The sequence below is a fragment of the Oryx dammah genome, unplaced genomic scaffold, assembly GCF_014754425.2.
Source record: "Oryx dammah isolate SB20612 unplaced genomic scaffold, SCBI_Odam_1.1 HiC_scaffold_11, whole genome shotgun sequence".
Taxonomy (NCBI): Eukaryota; Metazoa; Chordata; class Mammalia; order Artiodactyla; family Bovidae; genus Oryx; species Oryx dammah.
Window position 1 is genome coordinate 21144752 of NW_024070195.1, and position 22249 is coordinate 21167000.

General features: G+C 43.9%; 7 protein-coding genes across 8 annotated transcripts in view; 2 read left to right on the forward strand and 5 right to left on the reverse strand.

Annotated features, from left to right (window-relative positions):
• Window positions 1–127: 127 nt before the first annotated feature.
• On the reverse strand, window positions 128–20121 carry LOC120870472 (histone H3.1-like). Its single transcript, XM_040250136.1, has 2 exons — window positions 19783–20121; window positions 128–486 (listed from the first exon to the last, which is right to left on the reverse strand). Exons 1-2 carry the CDS (start codon window positions 20111–20113, stop codon window positions 167–169), a joined length of 651 nt encoding a protein of 216 aa, XP_040106070.1. The 5' UTR covers window positions 20114–20121; the 3' UTR covers window positions 128–166.
• LOC120870428 (histone H2A type 1-D) lies at window positions 5822–6359 on the reverse strand. The gene has a single exon (XM_040250093.1). It carries the CDS (start codon window positions 6275–6277, stop codon window positions 5885–5887), a length of 393 nt encoding a protein of 130 aa, XP_040106027.1. The 5' UTR covers window positions 6278–6359; the 3' UTR covers window positions 5822–5884.
• Window positions 6472–10714, forward strand: LOC120870436 (histone H2B type 1-N). The gene is made up of 2 exons (XM_040250100.1): window positions 6472–6996; window positions 9814–10714. Exon 1 carries the CDS (start codon window positions 6593–6595, stop codon window positions 6971–6973), a length of 381 nt encoding a protein of 126 aa, XP_040106034.1. The 5' UTR covers window positions 6472–6592; the 3' UTR covers window positions 6974–6996; window positions 9814–10714.
• LOC120870440 (histone H2B type 1-C/E/F/G/I) lies at window positions 15260–15689 on the reverse strand. Its single transcript, XM_040250104.1, has one exon. It carries the CDS (start codon window positions 15659–15661, stop codon window positions 15281–15283), a length of 381 nt encoding a protein of 126 aa, XP_040106038.1. The 5' UTR covers window positions 15662–15689; the 3' UTR covers window positions 15260–15280.
• On the forward strand, window positions 15883–16427 carry LOC120870424 (histone H2A type 1). Of its 2 annotated transcripts, XM_040250088.1 has the most exons (2): window positions 15966–16046; window positions 16152–16417. In XM_040250088.1, the coding sequence occupies exons 1-2, from the start codon at window positions 15966–15968 to the stop codon at window positions 16356–16358; spliced, it is 288 nt and encodes a 95-aa protein (XP_040106022.1). In that variant the 3' UTR covers window positions 16359–16417. The 2 variants fall into 2 exon arrangements, with proteins under 2 accessions (XP_040106021.1, XP_040106022.1); XM_040250087.1 differs by having other exon boundaries at window positions 15883–16427.
• On the reverse strand, window positions 16490–17663 carry H1-5 (H1.5 linker histone, cluster member). The gene has a single exon (XM_040250062.1). It carries the CDS (start codon window positions 17376–17378, stop codon window positions 16698–16700), a length of 681 nt encoding a protein of 226 aa, XP_040105996.1. The 5' UTR covers window positions 17379–17663; the 3' UTR covers window positions 16490–16697.
• A 1060-nt stretch (window positions 20122–21181) lies between the features above and the next one.
• Window positions 21182–22249, reverse strand: part of LOC120870471 (histone H3.1-like) — an 8018-nt gene continuing 6950 nt past the window's right edge. The window contains exon 2 of the mRNA XM_040250135.1: window positions 21182–21559. Coding sequence (XP_040106069.1) covers window positions 21231–21559 — 329 coding nt within the window. The 3' untranslated portion in view covers window positions 21182–21230. The remainder of the gene's footprint in view (window positions 21560–22249) is intronic.

Below are 22249 nucleotides of genomic sequence, written 5' to 3' on the forward strand. Positions count from 1 at the left end.
CCAAACACTCACAACAAAGGGTGGAAATAGTGTTGCCAAGCAGTTTAAAGAGGCGTACAGAGTAACGAGAGAAAGAAAACTCAAAAGCAAAGCATCACCGCTCCTCAAATGAAAGAGTAGGGGCCCTTAAAAGGACCTTTTGTTGAATACCGGAGAACGCGGATACTCAGCCGCCGAAGCCGTAGAGGGTGCGGCCCTGACGCTTGAGCGCGTAGACCACATCCATGGCGGTGACAGTCTTGCGCTTGGCGTGCTCGGTGTAGGTGACCGCGTCCCGGATCACGTTCTCCAGGAACACCTTCAGCACCCCGCGGGTCTCCTCGTAGATGAGGCCGGAGATGCGCTTCACACCACCACGACGAGCCAGGCGCCGAATGGCAGGCTTGGTAATGCCCTGGATGTTGTCACGAAGAACTTTGCGGTGGCGCTTGGCGCCTCCTTTGCCCAGACCCTTTCCGCCTTTACCGCGACCAGACATTACGAAACCTAAAGACTTGAAAAAGCCCAACTTCCAGCCCTCGCGATACCCCTTTATACTTCTCTTGGCGGACCGAACTGAGAACCTGAAGAAAGAAGGAGGCGGGAAGTCACGCCTTAAGTGGGGGGGAGGGGAATTAGACCAAAAAAAAACAAAGAGGCCTTCTCTGTTCGTTTGTTCTGTGGTGACTCTTGTTACTTTGTTTTAAACCTTTAGCAATTGCTTTTGAATGCGAGCGTAAAACACGGATGTTGTGTAAAATATACAGAGAAGGCAGGTGATAAAGTAATAATTCACAGGTCACTTCTAGTAGCTATTGATATTTTGGTGAACAGATAAAAGCACATACTCTTTCAAAGAAAATGTATGCAATGCCATAAATGGCATTTTGGAACCTTCTTGCACTGTTTACATTTTCATCAATTTCCCCTATTTAAAGAGAAAATGTATTTTTAACGCCTGCTTGTTAACTTTATGAATTCTCTTTAATACTTTTAACAAACTCCGCAGTAATCAGTGTTTTTGAAAAATATTTTTTTCCACTTAGTAAAAATTTACTTCACTATACTTGGGTATACTATACTGCCATTTCTAACAAAGTGTACCAGAATATGTCACTCCCAAATATCCTTCTTAAGCATATGAATTATAATGAGCTGATGGGGGTTTTGAGAAAAAGCAGACATAGGAGAAGCTATAAAAACAGAATTTAATACCGAAACCTTCCCTGGTGGCTCAGATGGTAAAGAATCTTTCTGCAATACAGGAGACCTGGGTTGGATCCATAGGTCAAGAAGATCCCCTGAAAAAGGAAATGGCTACCCACTCCAGTATCCTAGCCTGGAGAATCCCATGGACAGAGGAGCCTGGCAGGCTTCAGTCCATGGGATCACTAAGAGTCCCGCACAACTGAGCAGCTAACACATACACTAAGGGAAATTTACATTTATGTCAGAAATCTCCATTTGTAAGAGTATTTCCTTCTTTGAGCCAGGAAGAGAAAGATATTAATAACTCACAAGAAACTTACCTGAGGAAGGTACAGGACTTAAATCTGCCACACCTGGTTTACTCTGGGTTTCCTACTCAATCCCTATAAATGCCACTATCTCCAACCTATTTTGTCTTTAGCTGAAGATGATATTTAAAGTAGCGGTTCAGGCCACTTCTGAAGTTCAGAACGGAGGTTCAGTTCCCCTCTGTGTATTCTATGTATACATCAGACATACAGGGTTTTAAACTTGTTTTTCTCTTGTAAATCTGTTTCTTATTACAGGAAGCTCTCAGTCACAGAATGAGTGAAACTAATATATTCATATAAACAATTGAAATAGCATAGATAAAGGTCTGGCAGTGGAGAAGTTTTTAAAAACCACAAAAACAACTTTGGGGAAAGACATTTTTTGAGAACCTCAGAAATTTGTATTATTGAAGGCTCCATAATTCTCTGTTATTAATGCTGGCCCCTGTCCAGAGTCTCTGCCTTCTTCCAAATTGTTGCTATTTAGTCGCTCAATTGTGCCAAACATTATTATGACTCCATGGTCTGTAGCCAGCCAGGCTTCTCTGTCTCTGAGATTTCCCAGACAAGAATACTGGAGTTCATTGCCGTTTCCTTCTGTAGGGGTTCTTTTTGACCCAGGGATCGAACCTATGTCTCCTACATTGGCAAGCTGATTCTTTAACACTGAGCCACCAGGGAAGACCAAATTACTGGTCCCCCAAATCTCTCAATCTCTTTATTATTCCACCATGTAATTAATATTCATCAATCCTGAATATTCATTGGAAGGACTGCTGATGAAGTTGAAGCTCCAACACTTTGGCCACGTGACGCGAGGAAGTGACTTATTGAAAAAGACTCTGATGCTGGGAAAGATTGAAGGTGGGAGGAGAAGGGGACGACAGAGGATGAGATGGTTGGATGGCATCATCGACTCAATGGACATGAGTTTGAGCAGGCTCTGGGAGTTGGTGATGGACAGGGAGGCCTGGTGTGCTGCAGTCCATGGGGTTGCAAAGAGTCTGACACGACTGAGCAACTGAAATGACTCCCTGAGAGACAAGAGGAAACAAACTACAAGTGTCAGATTTTTGGTTTCCCTGATAGCTCAGTTTGTGAAGAATCCCCCTGCAATGCCGGAGACCTTGGTTCAATTCCTGGGTCAGGAAGATCTCATAGAGAAGGGATAGGCTACCTGCCCCAGTATTCTTGGGCTTCCCCTATGGCTCAGCTGGTAAAGAATCTGCCCGCAATGCAGGAGCCCTGGGTTTGTAAGATCCCCTGGAGAAGGGAAAGGCTACCCACTCCAGGATTCTGGCCTGGCACATTCCATCGACTGTATTGTCCAGTTCAATCAGTCAGTCAGTTCAGTTGCTCAGTTGTGTCTGGCTCTTTGCGACCCCATAGCCTGCAGTACACCAGCCCTCCCTGTCCATCACCAACTCCCAGGGCCTACTCAAACTCATGTCCATTGAGTCGGTGATGCCATCCAACCATCTCATCCTCTGTCGTCCCCTTCTCCTCCCACCTTCAATCTTTCCCAGCATCAGGATCTTTTCCAATGAGTCAGTTCTTCGCATCAGGTGGCCAAAGTATTGGAGTTTCAGCTTCAGCATCAGTCCTTCCAATGAATATTCAGGACTGATTTCCTTTAGGATGGACTGGTTGGATCTTCTTGCATGTCAAGGGACTCTCAAGAGTCTTTTCCAACACCACAGTTCAAAAGCATCAATTCTTAGGTGCTCAGCTTTCTTTATAGTCCAACTCTCATATCGATACATGACTACTGGTAAAACCATAGCTTTGACTAGACGGACCTTTGTTGGCAAAGTGATATCTGCTTCTTAATATGCTCTCTAGGTTGGTCATAACTTTTCTTCCAAGGAGCAAGTGTCTTTTAATTCCATGTCCATGTATAGTCCATGGGGTCGCAAAGATTCAGACACGACTGAGTGACTTTAAATGTAAATGTAAATTGAGACCCTGTAATCTCAAGACAAACTCTGCTCCTCTCTTAACTATCTAGAATTCAAAATGGGAGTCTTTCCGGGCTTCCCTGGTGGTTCAGATGGTAAAGAATCTGCCTTCAATGCAGGAGACCTGAGTTCCATCCCTGGGTCAGGATTGTCTCCTGGAACAGGAAATGGCTACCCACTCCAGTATTCTTACTCAAAGAACTCTATGGAATGGAAAATCCCATAGACAGAGGAACCTTGTGGGATGCAGTCCATGGGGTCACAAAGAATCAGACATGACTGAGCAACTGATACTTTTACTTTCCCAAAATTATTAGCAGAGAAAAATTTTGAGTGACTCAATTGCATGGTAGGGCAAACTAATTATCCAGTATTTGCTTTTCGTCTTATTGTTCTGTGAATTACCCTGTTGTACTTGGAAGCTGTTGTCTAATTCCTTAGCTCAGAATGGGATATAAACTTCACTTTACATTCTTTTTTTGAACTTCACACGTGTGTGGTGTTTCCATATGTATGAAATTCAATTTGATCTTTCTTCTGTTAATCTATCTCATTATGCCAATTTGATTATTAGACCTGTAAAAGAACCTTGGAAGGGTAGAGGAAAATTATTTCTCCCCAATAATACACACAAAAAATGTAATATGGGAAGATACTGCCCAATACTTGCATAGTAGTCCAGTCTTCAGAGAGGGAAATTAATGGGAAGACCAATGTCAAGAACAAAGTTTAACTAATACTTTCATAAATCTTCTGCCACTCAAACTGAAGTGTACCTCTTATGAAGACTTTGCAGCATAATTTACAGAATTCTTCAGGATCTAATTGAAAGAAATATATAAATTATTTTGGCAAGATTTTTGGAAAGTTGTGTTATCTCCATTTTTATATACGTTTTATTTTCTTTCTGATTATGTAGATAGTAAAGAACAGTAAGTGCTTCATCCAATGAAATTGGATTAATAGTCCATTACAGTCCATAGAATTCTCCAGACCAGAATACTGGAGTGGGTAGCTGTTCCCTTCTCCAGAGGATCTTCCCAACCCAGGAATCAGACTCTTCCTAACACAGGGATGGAAGCCAGGTCTCCCATATAGCAGGTGGATTCTTTACCGGCTGAGCCACAAGGGTAGCCCAATTTTAAAAGCTCAGTTAATATGTGGAATTATAAGTAATGACATATCACACTTGAATAGTTTATTTAAAACACAATTTATATTCATTTATCAACTATTTGATTATAGGTTCATTGATTACCATTAATAATAAAGGCATTATTTTAACAGTGTGATGGTCCTTGTTGTAAGGAATAGAAATGATGCAAGGAAGGAAGTGTTTTATTTCTTGCATGATCAACATCAATAACTATAACCACAGCATATTTTATTATTAAAACATGAAGATCTCATAGGCTTTCCTTGCAGCTGTATCATTTATTCTTGAGAGTTCTAGTTCTGAGATAGAGCTGTTTAAAGTTTACAGACTCAAATAATGCACACGACTTTTTAAGAGGAAAAAACTGAATAATTAGATTCACTGAAATCAGGATTCGATTCTTCCAAAATCAAATAAATTTAACTTAAAAAGAAAAAGGATTGTTGTGGTCACTGTTATTTCAAAGATTATTTACATGTGATTGCAGTTGAGATTTAAATATAGGAAATAAAAATATTTCAGGAGACTCAGAAAACTTATTCCAGTAGACTAGGAATGCGATAGTAATTCCTTTCATTAAAATGTATTCATAATGAAAACTAGATTACCTGGTGTGGAGAATTGAAGGCCCTCTTTAGTTAGTAGGACTTGATAATAGTGGGGGAAAAGGGGAACAAGAATCATTGACAGCATTAGGACTGTAAGAACCTAGTTTGCTGATTTATCTTATAAATGTGATTTACAATGTCTACCTTGTCTGTTTATTAAGGCACATCTTCCTAATGGATGAATAATTCATGTCTTTTACTTCACCAGCATTGATGTAAACAGCCCACTATAAGGTGTATTCTTTGCCTGAAGCTACTTCAAACAAGTAATTTACCCTGCTGGGTTACTATCCTATTCTTATTTAGGAAAGTGAGTGGTGCGCCCTAAGATTCAACTGAATTAGGAGGGGAGCTAGACCCGCCATATGGTCCTAAGGTTTTGTCTCAGATAGCCATTTATCCTGTAAAAGAACCACAGAAGAACGTTAATTTTGCGCTCATAGGTTTAACCTAAAACTTAAAGGCAATTTAGAGACTTTGGGGATAGCGACCTACGTTTATGTGAGTTAGCAAACTTTGTTCTAGAATTACTTCAGACACCTTGGTATCTGAAACAATGGGAATTTGAATTTGAAAGTACAGCTCGTTTTGCTGATAAAGTGGGTGGCTCTGAAAAGAGCCTTTTGGTTTTAACAGGTTTGAGTTGCAAACAATGCCAGGTTTCTACTTGCCCTTGGCCTTGTGGTGGCTCTCAGTCTTCTTGGGCAGCAGTACCGCCTGGATGTTGGGCAGGACACCACCCTGAGCGATGGTAACTTTGCCCAGCAGCTTGTTGAGCTCCTCATCGTTGCGGATGGCCAGCTGCAGGTGACGCGGGATGATGCGGGTCTTCTTGTTGTCCCGGGCCGCGTTACCCGCCAGCTCCAAGATCTCGGCTGTCAGGTACTCCAGCACCGCCGCCAGGTACACCGGGGCCCCGGCCCCGACCCGCTCGGAGTAGTTACCCTTGCGGAGAAGGCGGTGCACTCGGCCCACGGGGAACTGGAGCCCGGCCCGCGAGGAGCGGGTCTTGGCTTTTGCACGAGCCTTGCCTCCTTGCTTGCCACGACCAGACATGACGAAGGTATAAGCTCACCAATGTAAAGTATGAGTACACAATCAGACCTATCTTATTTATAGTCTTTACTGGGCGCGAAAATAACGGTAGACCATTGGCTAAAGCTGCAGTTTCACCTAACCCAATGAAACCGTGAGTTTGAAATACGCTTGTTTTAATTGGACAAAACTATTATGTGACGTTTCCAGCATTCACCACCAATCAGACGCTTGGCATTACTCACTGCCTCCTTTAAGAAGCTGTGAAGGAAGCGGATTCTTACAGCTTCTTTTCTTCCTGTTGGTTTGTGGCTTTTTGGCAGTAAACTTCCCGCCATGCCTGAACCATCTAAGTCCGCTCCGGCCCCGAAGAAGGGTTCCAAGAAGGCGGTGACCAAGGCGCAGAAGAAGGACGGCAAGAAGCGCAAGCGCAGCCGCAAGGAGAGCTACTCCGTGTACGTGTACAAGGTGCTGAAGCAGGTCCACCCGGACACCGGCATCTCGTCCAAGGCCATGGGCATCATGAATTCGTTCGTGAACGACATTTTCGAGCGCATCGCGGGCGAGGCGTCGCGCCTAGCGCATTACAACAAGCGCTCGACCATCACATCCAGGGAGATCCAGACGGCCGTGCGCCTGCTGCTTCCCGGAGAGCTGGCCAAGCACGCCGTGTCCGAGGGCACCAAGGCCGTCACCAAGTACACCAGCTCTAAGTGAGCCGGCCCGCCACGGAGTGATCGGTAAGGCTTGGCCTACACCCCAAAGGCTCTTTTCAGAGCCACTCAATCTTCTAAAGAGAACTGGCACTCACTTTATTCACTAGGTGTTTCTTATATGCTGCTAAGTAGTAAGTTCCTTTTTTGTTTTCCCTTAAACTAGACAAATTTATTTGTCACAGTTCTGGAAGGCAGACGCCCAAGACTTAACAGGGGTGGTTTCTGCACAGGCTTCTCTTTGGCTTCCAGGTGGCCATCTTTTCTGTCTACTCTAGGTATTCTTTCTGTTAACATTTCCTTTGAACTTGTTAGAAATTGCTTCCTCTGTAATGTAGGTGCTGCAGCAACGCTGGAGACGTTTTTATATGTTTATGTCGAGAAAGGTCAGGTTCATTATCAGACAAATTTAGTAAAGAAAGCAAAATGCCGTTTGTCCCAAAGCAAAATCAGCTCTCCTTTACGTTTGAAGTTGGCAAAAGACTTCGTTGACCATGGCTTGTCCCCTGCATCCTTAATTTTAACGTGTGTGCCTGAGTAAGGAGTTCCTTGGAACACAGTAAGAAAGTTACAAATCGCTTTATTCACTTACGTTTTCTTTGTGGAGCGCTGCTGGCTTTCTTCCCCTTTCCCTGAGTTTAAATTTGCCAAGTATTAAGTTAAAAAGGCAGAAGCAAACCAAACGGAAGTGAGAATCTAAATTAACGCCCTGATCAGGCTAGTGCCACGTTTTGTCTATAGCCAATCCAGACGCTGCGCGCGCAGTTTGAAATTTACTAACAGTGTCTTTTGTGACTCCATCCTAACGGAGAGTTCTGGGCCAAGAGGCTTAATGGGAAAAACTCTGCCATTTTCTCCAAACCCTGGTTTCTTTCTTTTTTTTCCAGCATGTCTCTGGGATTTACTTTTGCTGTATTAATTGGAATAAATTTTTTAAAAATAGAAGGACTGTTCTCCCATCCTCAAAGGAAGATAAAATTCCATCTCTTCATTTTAGGCCCTTAGAAATGGCATATTTAAAACTATTTTGGTCTTTACCCGGAATCAAGGTGGCAATGCTTCCCCCTAAAAGTATGTTATTCTATCAAGTGAGCACTTGATACAAAAATGACCATTTGTTCATATTGCATATGAAAATGTATAGGTGACCTAACATTTAATTTGCAATATGCCAAGACATAAATGAGTAGCCATGAAAAGTTTCCTAAGACTAGCCTTACTATATGGAAAACTACTCTGAATCTTTGCTTAAGACCTCACATTCAGAATTAATAGGTATAACCTACATCTTTGGAAACATTTTTTTCCCACTAGGTGATTTATAATTTCAACTTTCTGACTTTGTATATTAGGCATATTAAAAAGAATATTTTTAATGTAGGTTTTATTAAAACAGAGACAAACTATTTCCCAGAAGATTTCCTCATGTGCTTAGAATGAAGAAAAATATCCATTAATTAAGGATCTTTTTTTAATATGTTTTAATTCTTTAAAAATGACTTTATATCCTGTCTGCTTTAATTGTGAAAATAATGCAGAATATAAAATTGAGAGTATAGGCATGGCCTGTTCATGCATAAAATGACAATGTTCACTATTAAGTTACACCTTAATACTAGGAATATGTATATGTGATGTGAATCTGGAGTTGCATCTAAAATATAGGTCAAATATATCAGTGTCTTTTATTAGTTAGTTCTTGTGGAACAGTGTTTTGAGAATGTGAGGTGACGTGTTACATGGCAGAGAAGAGTGAAGTTATCAGCTCAAGAAGAAAAGAGTCTGATTTGAAGAAAAACTATTCTGGGAAAAGATTAAGAACTTTCAGTGAAAAGAGTAACAGGTCCTTAGCCTTTGAAAATACATTTTTTTAAGTTTGTTATCCAGTGTTCTAAGTTCTCTAAGGCAGCCGGGCATCACACAAAGCAGTCTAACATAAATCTTGGTCTGGAGATTTCCACCTCTACTCAGGAAGCTAAAGTCCTTGAAGAGCAACTAATTATAAGTTTGAGACAAAGGAAATCCTGATAGGTGTAAAACATGTATGCTGACTCAGCACAAGGATGGTCTCCCATGTCTGGAGTAACAACAGAGTTAAGATGAGAGAGGCAAGAAAACCTGAAACTAGTGCTAATTTGAGATTTAAAACAGAACAATTACAGTCATCCACTGGAATAGTTTGGCATATAAAAAGCCATGAATCCATGATAATAAGCAATTGGAACAAATACTATATAATGAGCTGAATAAGAAGTTTACATGGTGTGTCGCACTATTCATATTTTCCCAAGTCTTTGTGCCCTATGTCATGGAGATGAGTTATCTTCTTCCCAGAAGGTGCCTGGCCTTGCATTCTTAAGGTTTTATTGTACTTATATTATGGGAATCTTAACCTCCTGTGATGCTATAGGATCAAGTGTCAAAAAAGATCTTCCTGAGAATCTCACTGATGCTTTGTTCACTAAAATTTCATTTCAGGAAAGCAAATTGCATTTTAATGATTTCCATTCTTGGAAATCCATCCAAGCTCTAGTTCCCAAGGCAGTCTTAAATTATCCTGTTTATCAGCTACCATAGCCATCCCCGACACTGTGCATGCGTGCTCAGTCACTTCAGTCATGGAAATTGGATATATCTCAAAAAAGTGCATGCTGTATCTGAGTCAAATCTCTTGAACGTTAGGCATTTCATCTGGCTCTATATTTTCGCAGAGTTCACACCAAAGAGCTTAACACTTAACACTCAAACACCTTCACCTCACTATCAAGGACATTTTTATCAAAGCTATCACCTCTGTAACCACATTTTTTTCCCTGAAACTTTGACTTATGCCTTGTTTTCCAGAACTACATCCATCACTTCACGATCCTGCTGAAGCCATCAGTGCAATTAAACTCATCAGAGTACTCAGAACAACGTCCACTATGGATTCTTCACTTCTGTCATCCTGACAGTCCTCTGATACATTTTCATTGGATCCAAAATCTTGGTGGAGGAAAATTCCTGAACACTATCCTCACTTCTTAAGGTGGAATGCTTATCTCTTCAGGCTACATGAGACTGTAGCTGTTGCTTCCTTCAAACCTAGTGTTAAATTTTGGCAGTGGCCACACCGTGGGACATAGACTTCTAAAAGCCACAAACCATGACTTTGAATAGTTTTCCAGTTATAATTTGATGGAGTTAAGAAATATAGAAGAATATATGCCATTTATCTGTATCATGTGCTGCTGCTCTAATGTTCCAGACTTCAGTCTATCCTATGTAGGAAGGTGAAGCTTGCAATAGTCCTTTAAGGCCATTCTCATTCCATATCTATTTTCTAGATGAACAAACTAATGCACAGAGAAGGGGAGTATTTTGTCTAAATAGCTAGAGGATCAATGATAGAGTCAGTTTTTAAGCCTCATGGTAGTGGCCATCACTGTAAAAATGATGTATTTTATGGTCATTCTTGCAAAACAAAGAAATGGAGATGGGCCATTTGTATTTGTTTTAATAGTGAAAAAGTTGCCATTCTTTATTTGGGAGGAAAAAAAAGTTTGTCCTTCTTGTTCCCAAGAACAGAAAAGAAAAAAAAGGGCAGTTTATTATTTTTTTTCTTGGCAAACTCTGGTCCAGCTCTCTTTAGAGGGTCCTGTAGCCCTATTCCTATCATCATACAATTAATAACTTCTGCCTTTCCTGTGGGAAACAAGCGTGTATAACAAAGTCTGCCTGTTGATTGTAATACTGAAATTAAAAAGAAACAAAACTGAAAACTGTTTCTAACTTTTCCAAAAGACAGTGTTCGAAAATTACAACTTAAATTCACCTAGTGCTTGTACACAGACTGTATTTCATCTGTTGGAAATGTGTGTCAATTTGCTATTAAGTCATGCTACCAAGGAGCAGAGAGAAACCTGCCCACTGAAACTTCTGTGTGAGACATGGAATTATATCTCTTATCTGACCATCATTTCTGCCTTGAAGGCAGTAATGAAATTGACAAGAAGTCCCTCCCTGAAGCAGCAGCCCAGCTGGGAAGACCCTTTATATTCATTTTCCTAGAGGGTCAGCAATTCAGATTTCCCCAAGTGAAAGGCTTAAACTTTCACTGTGGATGAGACCTGAATGCTGTTTAATTATTTGCAATGGATGCTAAACATTAACCTATCCTTATTCTTAGTTTCTTTTGTCCTCCTCATTCCAAAGGATCAAAACTAGGCCTAGTCCAGGGAAGGGAGTCATAAGGTCCTGATTTCTATGGGCTGTTCTACTTAAAGGAAGGCAGCTTTAATGGGGAAAAATCTTCCCCCCTATCAAAATGTAACCATATTTAGGGATAGAGTCTTCAAATAGGTAATTAAATTAAAATGAGGTCATTGGAGAGTGACTGGGTCCTGATCCAGTATCACCAGTGTTCTCTTAAAAGAGGAAATTTGGACACAGACAGGCATAGAGGGAACATAAGTGAAGACAGAGGGGAAAACATGGCCATCTATGCTGAGGAGAGGGCCTAGAACCCATCCTTCCCTCATGGCCCTCAGAAGGAAGTAACTCTTCTGGCACTTTGATCTCAGATTTCTAGATTCCAGAAGAGTGAGAAAACAATTTTCTGTTTTTTCAACCACCCAGACACCCAGATGGGAGTACTTTGTTAATGCCAGTGTTGAAGGTGAAAGTGAAGTTGCTCAGTCGTGTCCAACTCTTTTCGACCCCTTGGACTGTAGCCTACCAGGCTCCTCCGTCCAGGGGATTTTCCAGACAAGCATATGGGAGTGGGTTGCAATTTCCTTCTCCAGGAGATCTTCCCTACCCAGGGACTGAACCCGTGTCTTCTGAATTGTAGGCAGACGCTTTAATGTCTAAGCCACCGAGAAAATCTGCCAGTAACAGAAACATAGCAGCCAGTAATGGACAGGGAGGCCTGGCGTGCTGCGATTCATGGGGTCGTAAAGAGTCAGACACGACTGAGCAACTGAACTGAACTGAACATAAATATAATGCTACAATCCCAATACTCTGTCTCTTTACCTGTAGACCAAAGATACTATTAGCACTTACCTCCTTAGACTGAAAAAATAAAAAAAAATAAGAAAAATTAAATAATGCGCAGAATCTAAAGATAATATACACTTAACACATGGCAACCAATAACTAACATGACTTTTTCCCCCTATATGTCAAAAGCAAAGATGTAAATGCCATATAATTTACTCCTTGAGGGCAGATCTTTGAGTAAACAGCCATAACATAAACCCTGACATTCAGTAATCCCGTAAATGACAAAATATTAGAGCAAGTTAAATAAAAAACTTCCAGATGTATAAGGAGATAAAGTAAATGAAATATACGAGAACAAAATGCTAAAGATGGAAAAACTGAATAGAGTACCAAAGCAGGTCATTCTGATATTCTGAACTAATGAGAGTATACCTGAAAGCAACCTAAACAGGTAGAAGTAGCATAGGCCCCAGAAAACCATTTGAGGCTGAGGTTATGCTAATACATGCTAGCTGGATATGTTGGATTTTACTTTAGTGAACCCATGTATATGATCAGGCCACACAAGATGGCTGTTCTCTTGCTCTCTGTACATTCCCTGTGTGAACAGCCCCTGCTTTACATTATCCCACTCATAGGACTGACCTTTTTTCTTAATCATAGAGATTAAACTTCAGTGCTTGCCCCCTGTTCCAACCAGTAATTGTTGTATTCTTAGAACAGAATAGCTCTAGCATGCTGGGTTAATAAAGAGAACCTTTGATGGTTGTTAACCAAAGGAACTGTGAAGGAGGTCATCTGTTGGTTTCCCTGGTAGCTGATGAGCTCACATGACATCCATTCCCACTGTAATTGATACACCTCGCTACTCTACCCCCATGAAGACTGCTGCCTTGTCCTGTCTGCTGTTGGTATACATTGGGGAGTCACTCTAGAACTCTGCTTCAGACCTGTAAGATACCCTAGCCAATAAACTGTTGATGTCTCTGTTGCTGTCTCCAGACATTTCCTTTGGTCTCAAGGTTGGAGGATTACAGGACTTGCAGGGCTACAGAGTACAGCCTAACACAATGATTCTCCTGTAAAATGGAGATAATAATGCAGCCCCAGTTTTCTTAGGACCTTATGAGATGATATACACCGCTTCCAAGTGTGTTCTTGGAAGCTGGATGAGGTCCACAAATGTTACTATGAAAGAGACATTAGTTTTTTTTTTTTTTTTTCAACAAAATTAGTAATTATTTGAGAAATAAAAAGTATAATAAATGTTTCACCACAGAGTGATCTTCTCTGGGTCATACAGTTTTGTATTTTCTGAGTTAGACATATAGTTTCTTAATTGAATAGTACATTAGTTAACTAGTATTTTTTTTCACAGCTGTACTAAGTACCATTGGGAGCATGGAAATTTATTGTAAGTAGTATGTGGACTTTGGTATTTAAAATGTTGAAACAGAGAGTGTAAATATCATTCTGTTTTCTACTCTCTTTAAATCTTTCTGATGAAGTAACTGGGGATGTGTTAATTTGGTGCTGGTAGGTCTTCAAGGCCTAACACATATTAATCCTTGCTCCCTTCCCTGATCATTCAATGTCATACAAAGAACAATTTTCAAGCTCAAAGGGCATGCTCTTGTTCAATCACAGCTGACTCTTTGCAACCCTATGAATTGTAGGCCGCCAGGCTCCTCTGTCCATGCAATTTTCCAGGCAAGAATAATGGAGTGAGTTGCCATTTCCTCCTCCAGGAGACCGTCCTGACCCAAGGATCCAACCTTGAGTCTGAATTCTTACCACTGCACTACCTGGGAAGCCAAACTAGTAGGCAGTAAATGGCATATAACTGAAGTTAAATAATATATATGGGCTTCCCTGGTGGCTAAGTGGAATTGGCCTGCATTGCAAGAAATGCTGGTCCGATCCCTGGGTCAGGAAGATTTCCGTAAGAAGGAAATGGCAACCCACTCGGGCTCTTGCCTGGAAAATCCTATGAACAGATAATCCTGGAAGCCTACAGTCCATTTAGTCACAAAAGAGTGGGAAACAACTTAGCGACTAAAGGACCACCGCTGGGAGATTGAACCTCCCTCTGGGAGAAACAGCGGAAACAGTGGCTGACTTTATTTTGGGGGGGCTCCAAAATCACTGCAGATGGTGATCACGGTCATGAAATTAAAAAACACTTCTTGGAAGGAAATTTATGACCAACTTAGACAACATATTAAAAAGCAGAGACATTACTTTGTCCACAAGGGTTGGTCTAGTCAAGGCTATGGTTTTTCCAGTAGTCATGCATGGACGTGAGACTTGGCCTATAAAGAAAGCTGAGTGCCAATGCTTTTGAACTGTGGTGTTAGAGAAGACTCTTGAGAGTTCCTTGGACTGCAAGGAGATCCAACCAGTCCATTCTAAAGGAGATCAGTCCAGGGTGTTCTTTGGATGAAATGATGCTAAAGCTGAAACTCCAATACTTTGGCCACCTGATGCAAAGAGCTGACTCATTTGAAAAGACTCTGATGGTGGGAAAGCTTGAAGGCAGGAAGAGAAGGGGACGACAGAGGATGAGATGGTTGGATGGGATCACCAACTCAATGGACGTGGGTTTGGGCAGACTCCAGCAATTGATTACAGACAGGGAGGCCTGGCGTGCTGCCGTTCATGGGGTCGCGGAGTCTGACAAGACTGAGAGACTGAACTAACTGAACTGGGAGAAAATATGCCATCCTGCAACTCTCCAGGATTCAAAGACTGCCTTTTCATTTAGAATTTCTCCCTTATTACAAGGTAAAGAAGAAATGAGTGAAATGAACTGTTGGGCTGCTCAGAAAAGAAACTGACATGTTCTAGATTTTTCCCTTACAGAATCTGACCATGTAAAAAAGTGAACAGTAGTGCCATTACCAAAAGGGGTGAAACATTTAAATTTAAGAACATGAAGCAGCACCAAACTACGTGAAAAATCTAAAGGTAGGACAACCTGCTTCTATGCGTGCTCAGTCAGTAAGTCGTGTCCAACTCTTTGCGACCCCCATGGACTGCAGATCGCCAGGCTCCTCTATCCATAGGATTCTCCAGGCAACAATACTGGAGAGGGGTGCCATGCCCTTCTCCAGCGGATCCTTCCGACCAAGGGATCGAACCCGCATCTCCCTGCGGCTTCTGCATTACAGGTAGATTCTTCGCCGCAGAGCCACCGGGGAAGCCCAATACTGCTTTTACCTACTTCTAAAGTTAGATAAACTAAGTGCCAGTTCTCTTTGGAAACCGTGGATGGCTCTGAAAAGAGCCTTTGGAAGTGTTGGGGTCTGATCAAGAAGCCAGTGGCTCACTTGGAGCTGGTATACTTGGTGACGGCCTTGGTGCCCTCGGACACGGCGTGCTTGGCCAGCTCTCCGGGAAGCAGCAGGCGCACGGCCGTCTGGATCTCCCTGGATGTGATGGTCGAGCGCTTGTTGTAATGCGCCAGGCGCGACGCCTCGCCCGCGATGCGCTCGAAAATGTCGTTCACGAACGAATTCATGATGCCCATGGCCTTGGACGAGATGCCGGTGTCCGGGTGGACCTGCTTCAGCACCTTGTACACGTACACGGAGTAGCTCTCCTTGCGGCTGCGCTTGCGCTTCTTGCCGTCCTTCTTCTGCGCCTTGGTCACCGCCTTCTTGGAGCCCTTCTTCGGGGCCGGAGCGGACTTGGCTGGCTCAGGCATGACTGACAATAATTACAAGATCGCAGGAAAAAAAAGAAGGATCTCTCAGCGCGTCCATTTTATCAAGCAATATGCAAATTAGATTTAGTACCGTTCTATGTCTCATTGGTGATTACTCGTAGTGACATCACATTCAATTTTGTCCAATGAAAACGCTCATTTTAAGGACCTACACTTTACTCTGCAACTTTAACTGCAACTTTACCCAATGGAATAGCTTCTTTTTCGCGCCCAACTGCAGCTATAAAACGTGCAGTTTTATTTTACCTTAGTTTCTTTGGTTGTAGTCTTGAAGAGTTGTAGTATGTCTGGACGTGGTAAACAGGGAGGCAAAGCTCGCGCCAAGGCCAAGACCCGCTCCTCGCGGGCCGGGCTCCAGTTCCCCGTGGGCCGAGTGCACCGCCTTCTCCGCAAGGGTAACTATGCCGAGCGGGTCGGGGCCGGGGCCCCGGTGTACCTGGCGGCGGTGTTGGAATACCTGACAGCCGAGATTCTGGAGCTGGCGGGCAACGCGGCCCGGGACAACAAGAAGACCCGCATTATCCCGCGTCACCTGCAGCTGGCCATCCGCAACGACGAGGAGCTCAACAAGCTGCTGGGCAAAGTCACCATCGCCCAGGGTGGTGTCCTGCCCAACATCCAGGCGGTGCTGCTGCCCAAGAAGACTGAGAGCCACCACAAGGCCAAGGGCAAGTAAGGGGTCAAGAGCCACGCCTTCCAAACCAAAGGCTCTTTTCAGAGCCACCTACTTTTTCTGCTGAGGAGCTGGGACAGTAGTAGTTTGCTAAGTTGCTTCGGTCGTGTCTCACTCTGTAAGTGAAAGCGCGGACCCCATGGACGCATGCAGTCCAAGACGCTTTGTTTCTAACGGTTGTCAGTGCTAGTTTATATACGGGACATTATTGGTAGGGAGAAAATAGGAACTATTTACGGGAAGGAATATTGGCTCGGAGAGCGAAAGTGCACAGCTGTTTCCAGAGATCTCTGGGTGGCTCTGAAAAGAGCCTTTGGGGTTTGCTTCTCAAGCGCCAACTTTCTACTTCTTCTTAGGAGCCGCCTTCTTCGCCTTTGCAGCTTTGGGTTTTGCTGCCTTAGGCTTGGAGGTTTTGGGTTTCGCCGCCTTTGGCTTCACTGCCTTGGGCTTCGCGGGGCTCTTAGCAGCCTTCTTTGGCTTTGCCGCGGTTTTGGCCTTCTTGGGGCTCTTGGCCACTTTTTTGACACCAGAGGCCGCGGGCTTTTTCGCCTTTTTAGGCGTCTTCTTAACGGCTTTTTTTGCTCCCGCAGACTTCTTGGGTTTCTTAGGGGTGGCCCCTGCGGGTTTCTTCGCTTTCGCAGCCCCCGCCTTCTTGGCTTTGGGCTTGGCTTCCCCGGCAGCCGCCTTCTTGTTGAGCTTGAAAGAGCCGGAAGCCCCGGTGCCCTTGGTCTGCACCAGTGTGCCCTTGCTCACGAGGCTCTTGAGACCCAGCTTGATGCGGCTATTGTTCTTCTCCACATCGTAGCCGCCGGCTGCCAGCGCCTTCTTGAGCGCAGCCAAAGAAAGACCATTGCGCTCTTTGGAGGCAGCGACAGCCTTAGTGATCAGCTCGGAAACTGGGGGCCCGGTAGTTTTGCGCTTCGCCGCTCCACCGCTCGCGGTCTTCTTGGTTGTTTTCTTCTTGGCAGGAGACTTCTCCACCGGCGCCGGGGCGGCCGTCTCAGCAGGAGCGGTTTCCGACATGGCGATGGGAGAACCTGCTAGAAGCAGAGAGACTCAAATTCCAAATAGCAAGTTTTGCAATGCTGTCTTGCGCCGGCCCCGGTTTATATAAGTCGGTGCTGCCCTGTGATTGGTGGAGCGTCCGATCCACCGCCCTCAGGCAGCTGCCTGTCGTGGTTGGACTCCCAAACTGTGTTTGTTAGTCTCCAAAATTTGATTAAATGTTAAAAACAGTGGTACAGAATTTGACTCTTTGAAGCTTCAAAGGAGGAAAACAGCCTCCAAGTTCACATACTTGTTTGTGTTTTTATGACTCACGCGCAGTTAATGAAAGATATTTTTAAAAATCCCTTCAGCTTTTCCTATAGATTCACCCGACCTAAGGCGTCGAGCTACGTAGTTGCATATTGCAATAAAGTTTTAGTAAGTATCAAGTGAATGTTTTTTAAAAGGCATTGTCGCCAAGTTCGGCCTTCGATTTTTGCAAGAGGAAAGACACTAGGTTCCTTGGTTTTGCTTAAACTTTGCTTCGAACGGCAGCAAGTAACACAGGTGCAGGACGGCCAGTTGCCTACAGCCACAAATTAAGCACATAGATTTTACTTTAAAAATCGGTTTTGCCTTCCAAGGAGTTTCCAGGTGCCAATGTCTTTAGAGAATGGGATTTCGCGGCTCGGACTAGTTCTGTAGTCAAAGTGATTTCTTCCATGCGGAATAGAAATTGCTTTGGCTTCAGAATCCAATGACCTGTCTTCAAATTCAAACAAATTTAGTCTGTTTTGGATTAAGAAGCTTTCTCCCTTTAATTTGTAAGCAAATCCATTAAAATGAGAAAGAAAATTTCTTAACCCAGAAATGTATTTTAGAAAAAAAAACTCTGAAATCTGCTAAAAATTATTCAAGGGCTTCCAGCAACACCGGAAAGGCTGTTTAGATGGCATGGGTCTCTCTCCGTCTTTCAGAAGCTGTTTTCCTCCTTTGGAGCTTCAGCACTTTCCACTGCTCTCCCTCAAACTCCATTTCCACCAACATTTAACAAATTGAATGGTCAAGAACACCTTCTTTTGTAGGACCTCAGTGTGGATATTTCTGCATATTTAATGAAGATAGACCTGTATCTTTCAGTGAAATAATTGGCCTCTGACTATAAGTGTGGATTGGATAGTAAGGGAGAGAGTGGAGGTTATATAAGTTTAAGAGAATTCAGGAAAACGTTAACATCCAAGGGCCCTGAGGCAGTAACTTTGAGGTGAAATGGAGGGTGATGTTTGTTATTTTTTGGGAGGAGGAAGCTTGGAGAGGATTTTGTCCCTGGATGCAATGATGATTAGGGTCTCTCATACATTCAAGTCAATTCTTGTGAAAACCTGTAGGCTGAGACATTCATGTCTTCAAGGGTTCCTGGAGTTGAAACTATAGCCTCCTATGGCCAAATCGAGACAGTGGCTCATTTTTGTATGGCCAAGGTAAGTTTCTCTATTTTTAAGAATATTTTTAAGATGTGACAGAGGCTATATGTTACCTGCAAAACCTAAAATATTTACTTTATGGCTTTCACGGTTTGAATTCCTCCTCAGGTAGTTCATGTTATTCTTACAGGTCTGCCTTTTTCAGAATTATGCAAACCCAGATCTAAAGAAAAGGAGATCTTAAGAAAATGATGATTCAATCAAGCATTTCCCACTGTTTCAATCACAAAACTTTCAGAAAACTTGGGAAGGCTGGGAGGGGAGGGGGCGGTGGTGGTGTCTGCTTTACAAAAGGGCATAATATAGCTAACATTAATTGAGCATTTAGTGCCAGGAACTAGTCTTAGTATGGTCTACAAACTAATTCATTTGCCACATTTTACAACTGTTGTAGGTGAGTCGCAGAGAGCTGAGTAATTGGGCAACTGGCTGCTGTGAACTTCGACCAATATTTCTTCCTGCAACATGGAGACAGGAGACACATTATCTTAAGTTGTATGGCACTTGGCAAAAGGTGGGGGGAAAGGCGCTTCATCTGTCATTACAGAACTGTCCGCAGAAAGCACTAGTTAACAAGTAACGGACCACTTCAGTCACTTCCTTTAGCCAAGGATTAAATATTATCACTTAAAAAAAATGCTTCCCCGAGAAACAGTTCAATAGACTGATTCGGAGCCCAGGATACAGCCACTTCTACATAGTATTGACGTGGCACAGTAATGTTTGGGTCCACGATACGTTCCATTTAAAGCTCGTGGCATTTTTCACTTGCTGGTAATATGTATACTCGACAATGAACAGCTCCTTTTTGGTGACAATTGAGGGGCTCTTAAAAGAGCCTTTGGTGGTATATGTTACTTGGAGAAGCCACTAAATTTATGCTCTCTCCCCACGGATGCGGCGAGCAAGCTGGATGTCCTTGGGCATGATGGTAACGCGCTTGGCGTGGATGGCACACAGGTTGGTGTCCTCGAAGAGCCCCACCAGATAGGCCTCGCACGCCTCCTGCAGCGCCATCACGGCCGAGCTCTGGAAGCGCAGGTCGGTTTTGAAGTCTTGCGCGATCTCGCGCACCAGCCGCTGGAACGGCAGCTTGCGGATCAGCAGCTCCGTGGACTTCTGGTAGCGGCGGATCTCGCGCAGGGCTACCGTGCCGGGCCGGTAGCGGTGCGGCTTCTTCACGCCGCCGGTGGCCGGCGCGCTTTTGCGGGCCGCCTTGGTGGCGAGCTGTTTGCGCGGGGCCTTGCCGCCGGTGGATTTGCGAGCCGTCTGCTTAGTGCGAGCCATTGGTAAGTAGTGCCGACTACCTAACTGATGTGAGCACTCCGTCTTCCCAAAATATATAGCGAACCTCGAGTCTTGATTGGACAATAAACTGCTGCTCCCTCGCTTACCCCGCCCTTCCACGCCCATTCTTTCTGGGTTTAGGAAGCATTGTCCCGCCTCTTCGGACTCTAGGATTACGTGGTGAGATAGCTTGTTGGCTTTCAAAAAAAGCCTGCAGGATGTATCCAAATTCTTAAATTTGTCATCTAGAGTAGGGGTCCCCAACCTCCGGGATCTAACTGTGTGGTGATCTGAGGTGGAACTGATGAAATAAAAGTAAGAATAAAGTGTGCTAGTCTCTCAGTGTCCGAATCTGCGATCCCATGGACTGTAGGCTACCAGCCTCCTCAGTCCATGGCATTTTCCAGGCAAGAATACTCAAGTGGTTTGCCGTTTCCTACTCCAGAGAAATAAAGTGCACAATAAATAGTCGTCGCTCTTCAGTTGCTCAGCCGTGTCCCTACTCTTTGCGACCCCATGGACTACAGCATGCCAGAGTTCACAGTTCTTCACTATTCCTTGGAGTTTGCTCAAACTCATGTCCGAGTCAGTGATAGTATCTCATCTTGTCGCCCCCTTCACCTCCTGCCCTCAATCTTTCTCAGCATCAGGATCTTTTCCGATGAGTGGGCTCTTCGCATGACGCGGCCAAACTATTGGAGCTTCTAACGTGGCTTAAATCATCCCGAAACCATCCACCACCCAGGCGCGTGGAAAACTGTCCACAAAATCGGTCGCTGCCGCCAAAAAGGTTGGGGACCGCTAATTTAGACAATCTTGCATTATTCTAGATATGTCATGATTTCACAAGCTTGAATAACATGAAAGGAGTGTTGTGCGAGCAGTCAACACAAAGACCATTTTGCCTGGATTACAAGAAAGAATATCAAACGAAAATCTGCCACTATTGGTGACGGAAATACTGACGGAGGACTGGAGGTTGTGACCATACACAAATTATACCTGAGGTCTTAATCTTTCCCACACAACCTAACGACTTTAGCGTCTACAGCTCTTTACCAGACTTAGTGGGTGGCCCTAAGAAGGGCCTTTAAAATATGACAAGTTAAATGCAGCTTCAACCGCCGAAGCCGTAAAGGGTACGTCCCTGACGTTTCAGTGCATAGACCACATCCATGGCGGTGACAGTTTTGCGCTTGGCGTGCTCGGTGTATGTGACCGCGTCCCGAATCACATTTTCCAGGAACACCTTCAGCACCCCACGAGTCTCCTCGTAGATGAGACCGGAGATCCGCTTCACGCCACCACGACGGGCCAGACGACGAATGGCGGGCTTAGTAATGCCCTGGATGTTGTCGCGAAGAACCTTGCGGTGCCGCTTAGCACCGCCCTTCCCGAGACCCTTACCACCCTTGCCACGTCCAGACATATCTGCAACCACACTCGCTACGCGGCTGTAGTTACCGAAGGCCGTGTTTTATATAGTAATGTTTCGGACCTGATTGGGAACCGCTCAGACCAGCCGTGACGCCTCTGGGAGTTTCCAGACCTGAAGCCCCGCCCACGTTTTCCGCAAAATGGAGAGGTGCTTAAAATACCGAGTCAGAAATGTCCTAATAAAATCCCTCCGTTCAGCTTCTACAATACATTGTGTTGCCCGTGCCCACAACTGGAAAACCATTCCTTTGTTTGGGTTAGGACTTGCTGTCCTTTTCTCTTTTTATGCTCTCTCTTAGGCATTGATCGTACTAGCGAGTTGTGGCTTCCGGAATGAATGGCCCATCTCGAGAGCCGTGATTGTAGTTTTTTGGGGGTTTCTGTGAGACCTCGTGGCTGAGAGCCTGATTATAGATAACTTCAGGATGGGCTTCCTCATCGTTCTCAGCACTGGTCTTCCCTTTTCCTTATCTTTTACTCATCCTATCATCTTCCTTTCTCTTCCCTCACTCGCTGCCACATTTTTGCTGGTAGAACTGGTTTTTTTCACGTGTTCTTCGTTTCACTTAAAAACACTTCATGGAAATTGAGAAAGCTCAGCTTTTACCCGCTGTTTCCTCTGGCGAGTTCATGAGTAAATGAAAATCCTCTCAGGGACTCCTTTCCTGTCCTTCTCCCTCTACCCACTACCCGCCCCCC

Excerpts from the sequence above, each read along its gene's own strand:
- LOC120870428 (XM_040250093.1), bottom strand. The coding sequence starts at position 6,277 with ATGTCTGGTCGTGGCAAGCAAGGAGGCAAGGCTCGTGCAAAAGCCAAG.
- LOC120870436 (XM_040250100.1), top strand. The coding sequence starts at position 6,593 with ATGCCTGAACCATCTAAGTCCGCTCCGGCCCCGAAGAAGGGTTCCAAG.
- LOC120870440 (XM_040250104.1), bottom strand. The coding sequence starts at position 15,661 with ATGCCTGAGCCAGCCAAGTCCGCTCCGGCCCCGAAGAAGGGCTCCAAG.
- LOC120870424 (XM_040250087.1), top strand. The coding sequence starts at position 15,966 with ATGTCTGGACGTGGTAAACAGGGAGGCAAAGCTCGCGCCAAGGCCAAG.
- H1-5 (XM_040250062.1), bottom strand. The coding sequence starts at position 17,378 with ATGTCGGAAACCGCTCCTGCTGAGACGGCCGCCCCGGCGCCGGTGGAG.
- LOC120870472 (XM_040250136.1), bottom strand. The coding sequence starts at position 20,113 with ATGGCTCGCACTAAGCAGACGGCTCGCAAATCCACCGGCGGCAAGGCC. Across the intron at positions 487-19,782 it reads CTTCGAGGACACCAACCTGT|GTTTCGTAATGTCTGGTCGC; the intron begins GTGCCATCCACG and ends TCAAGTCTTTAG.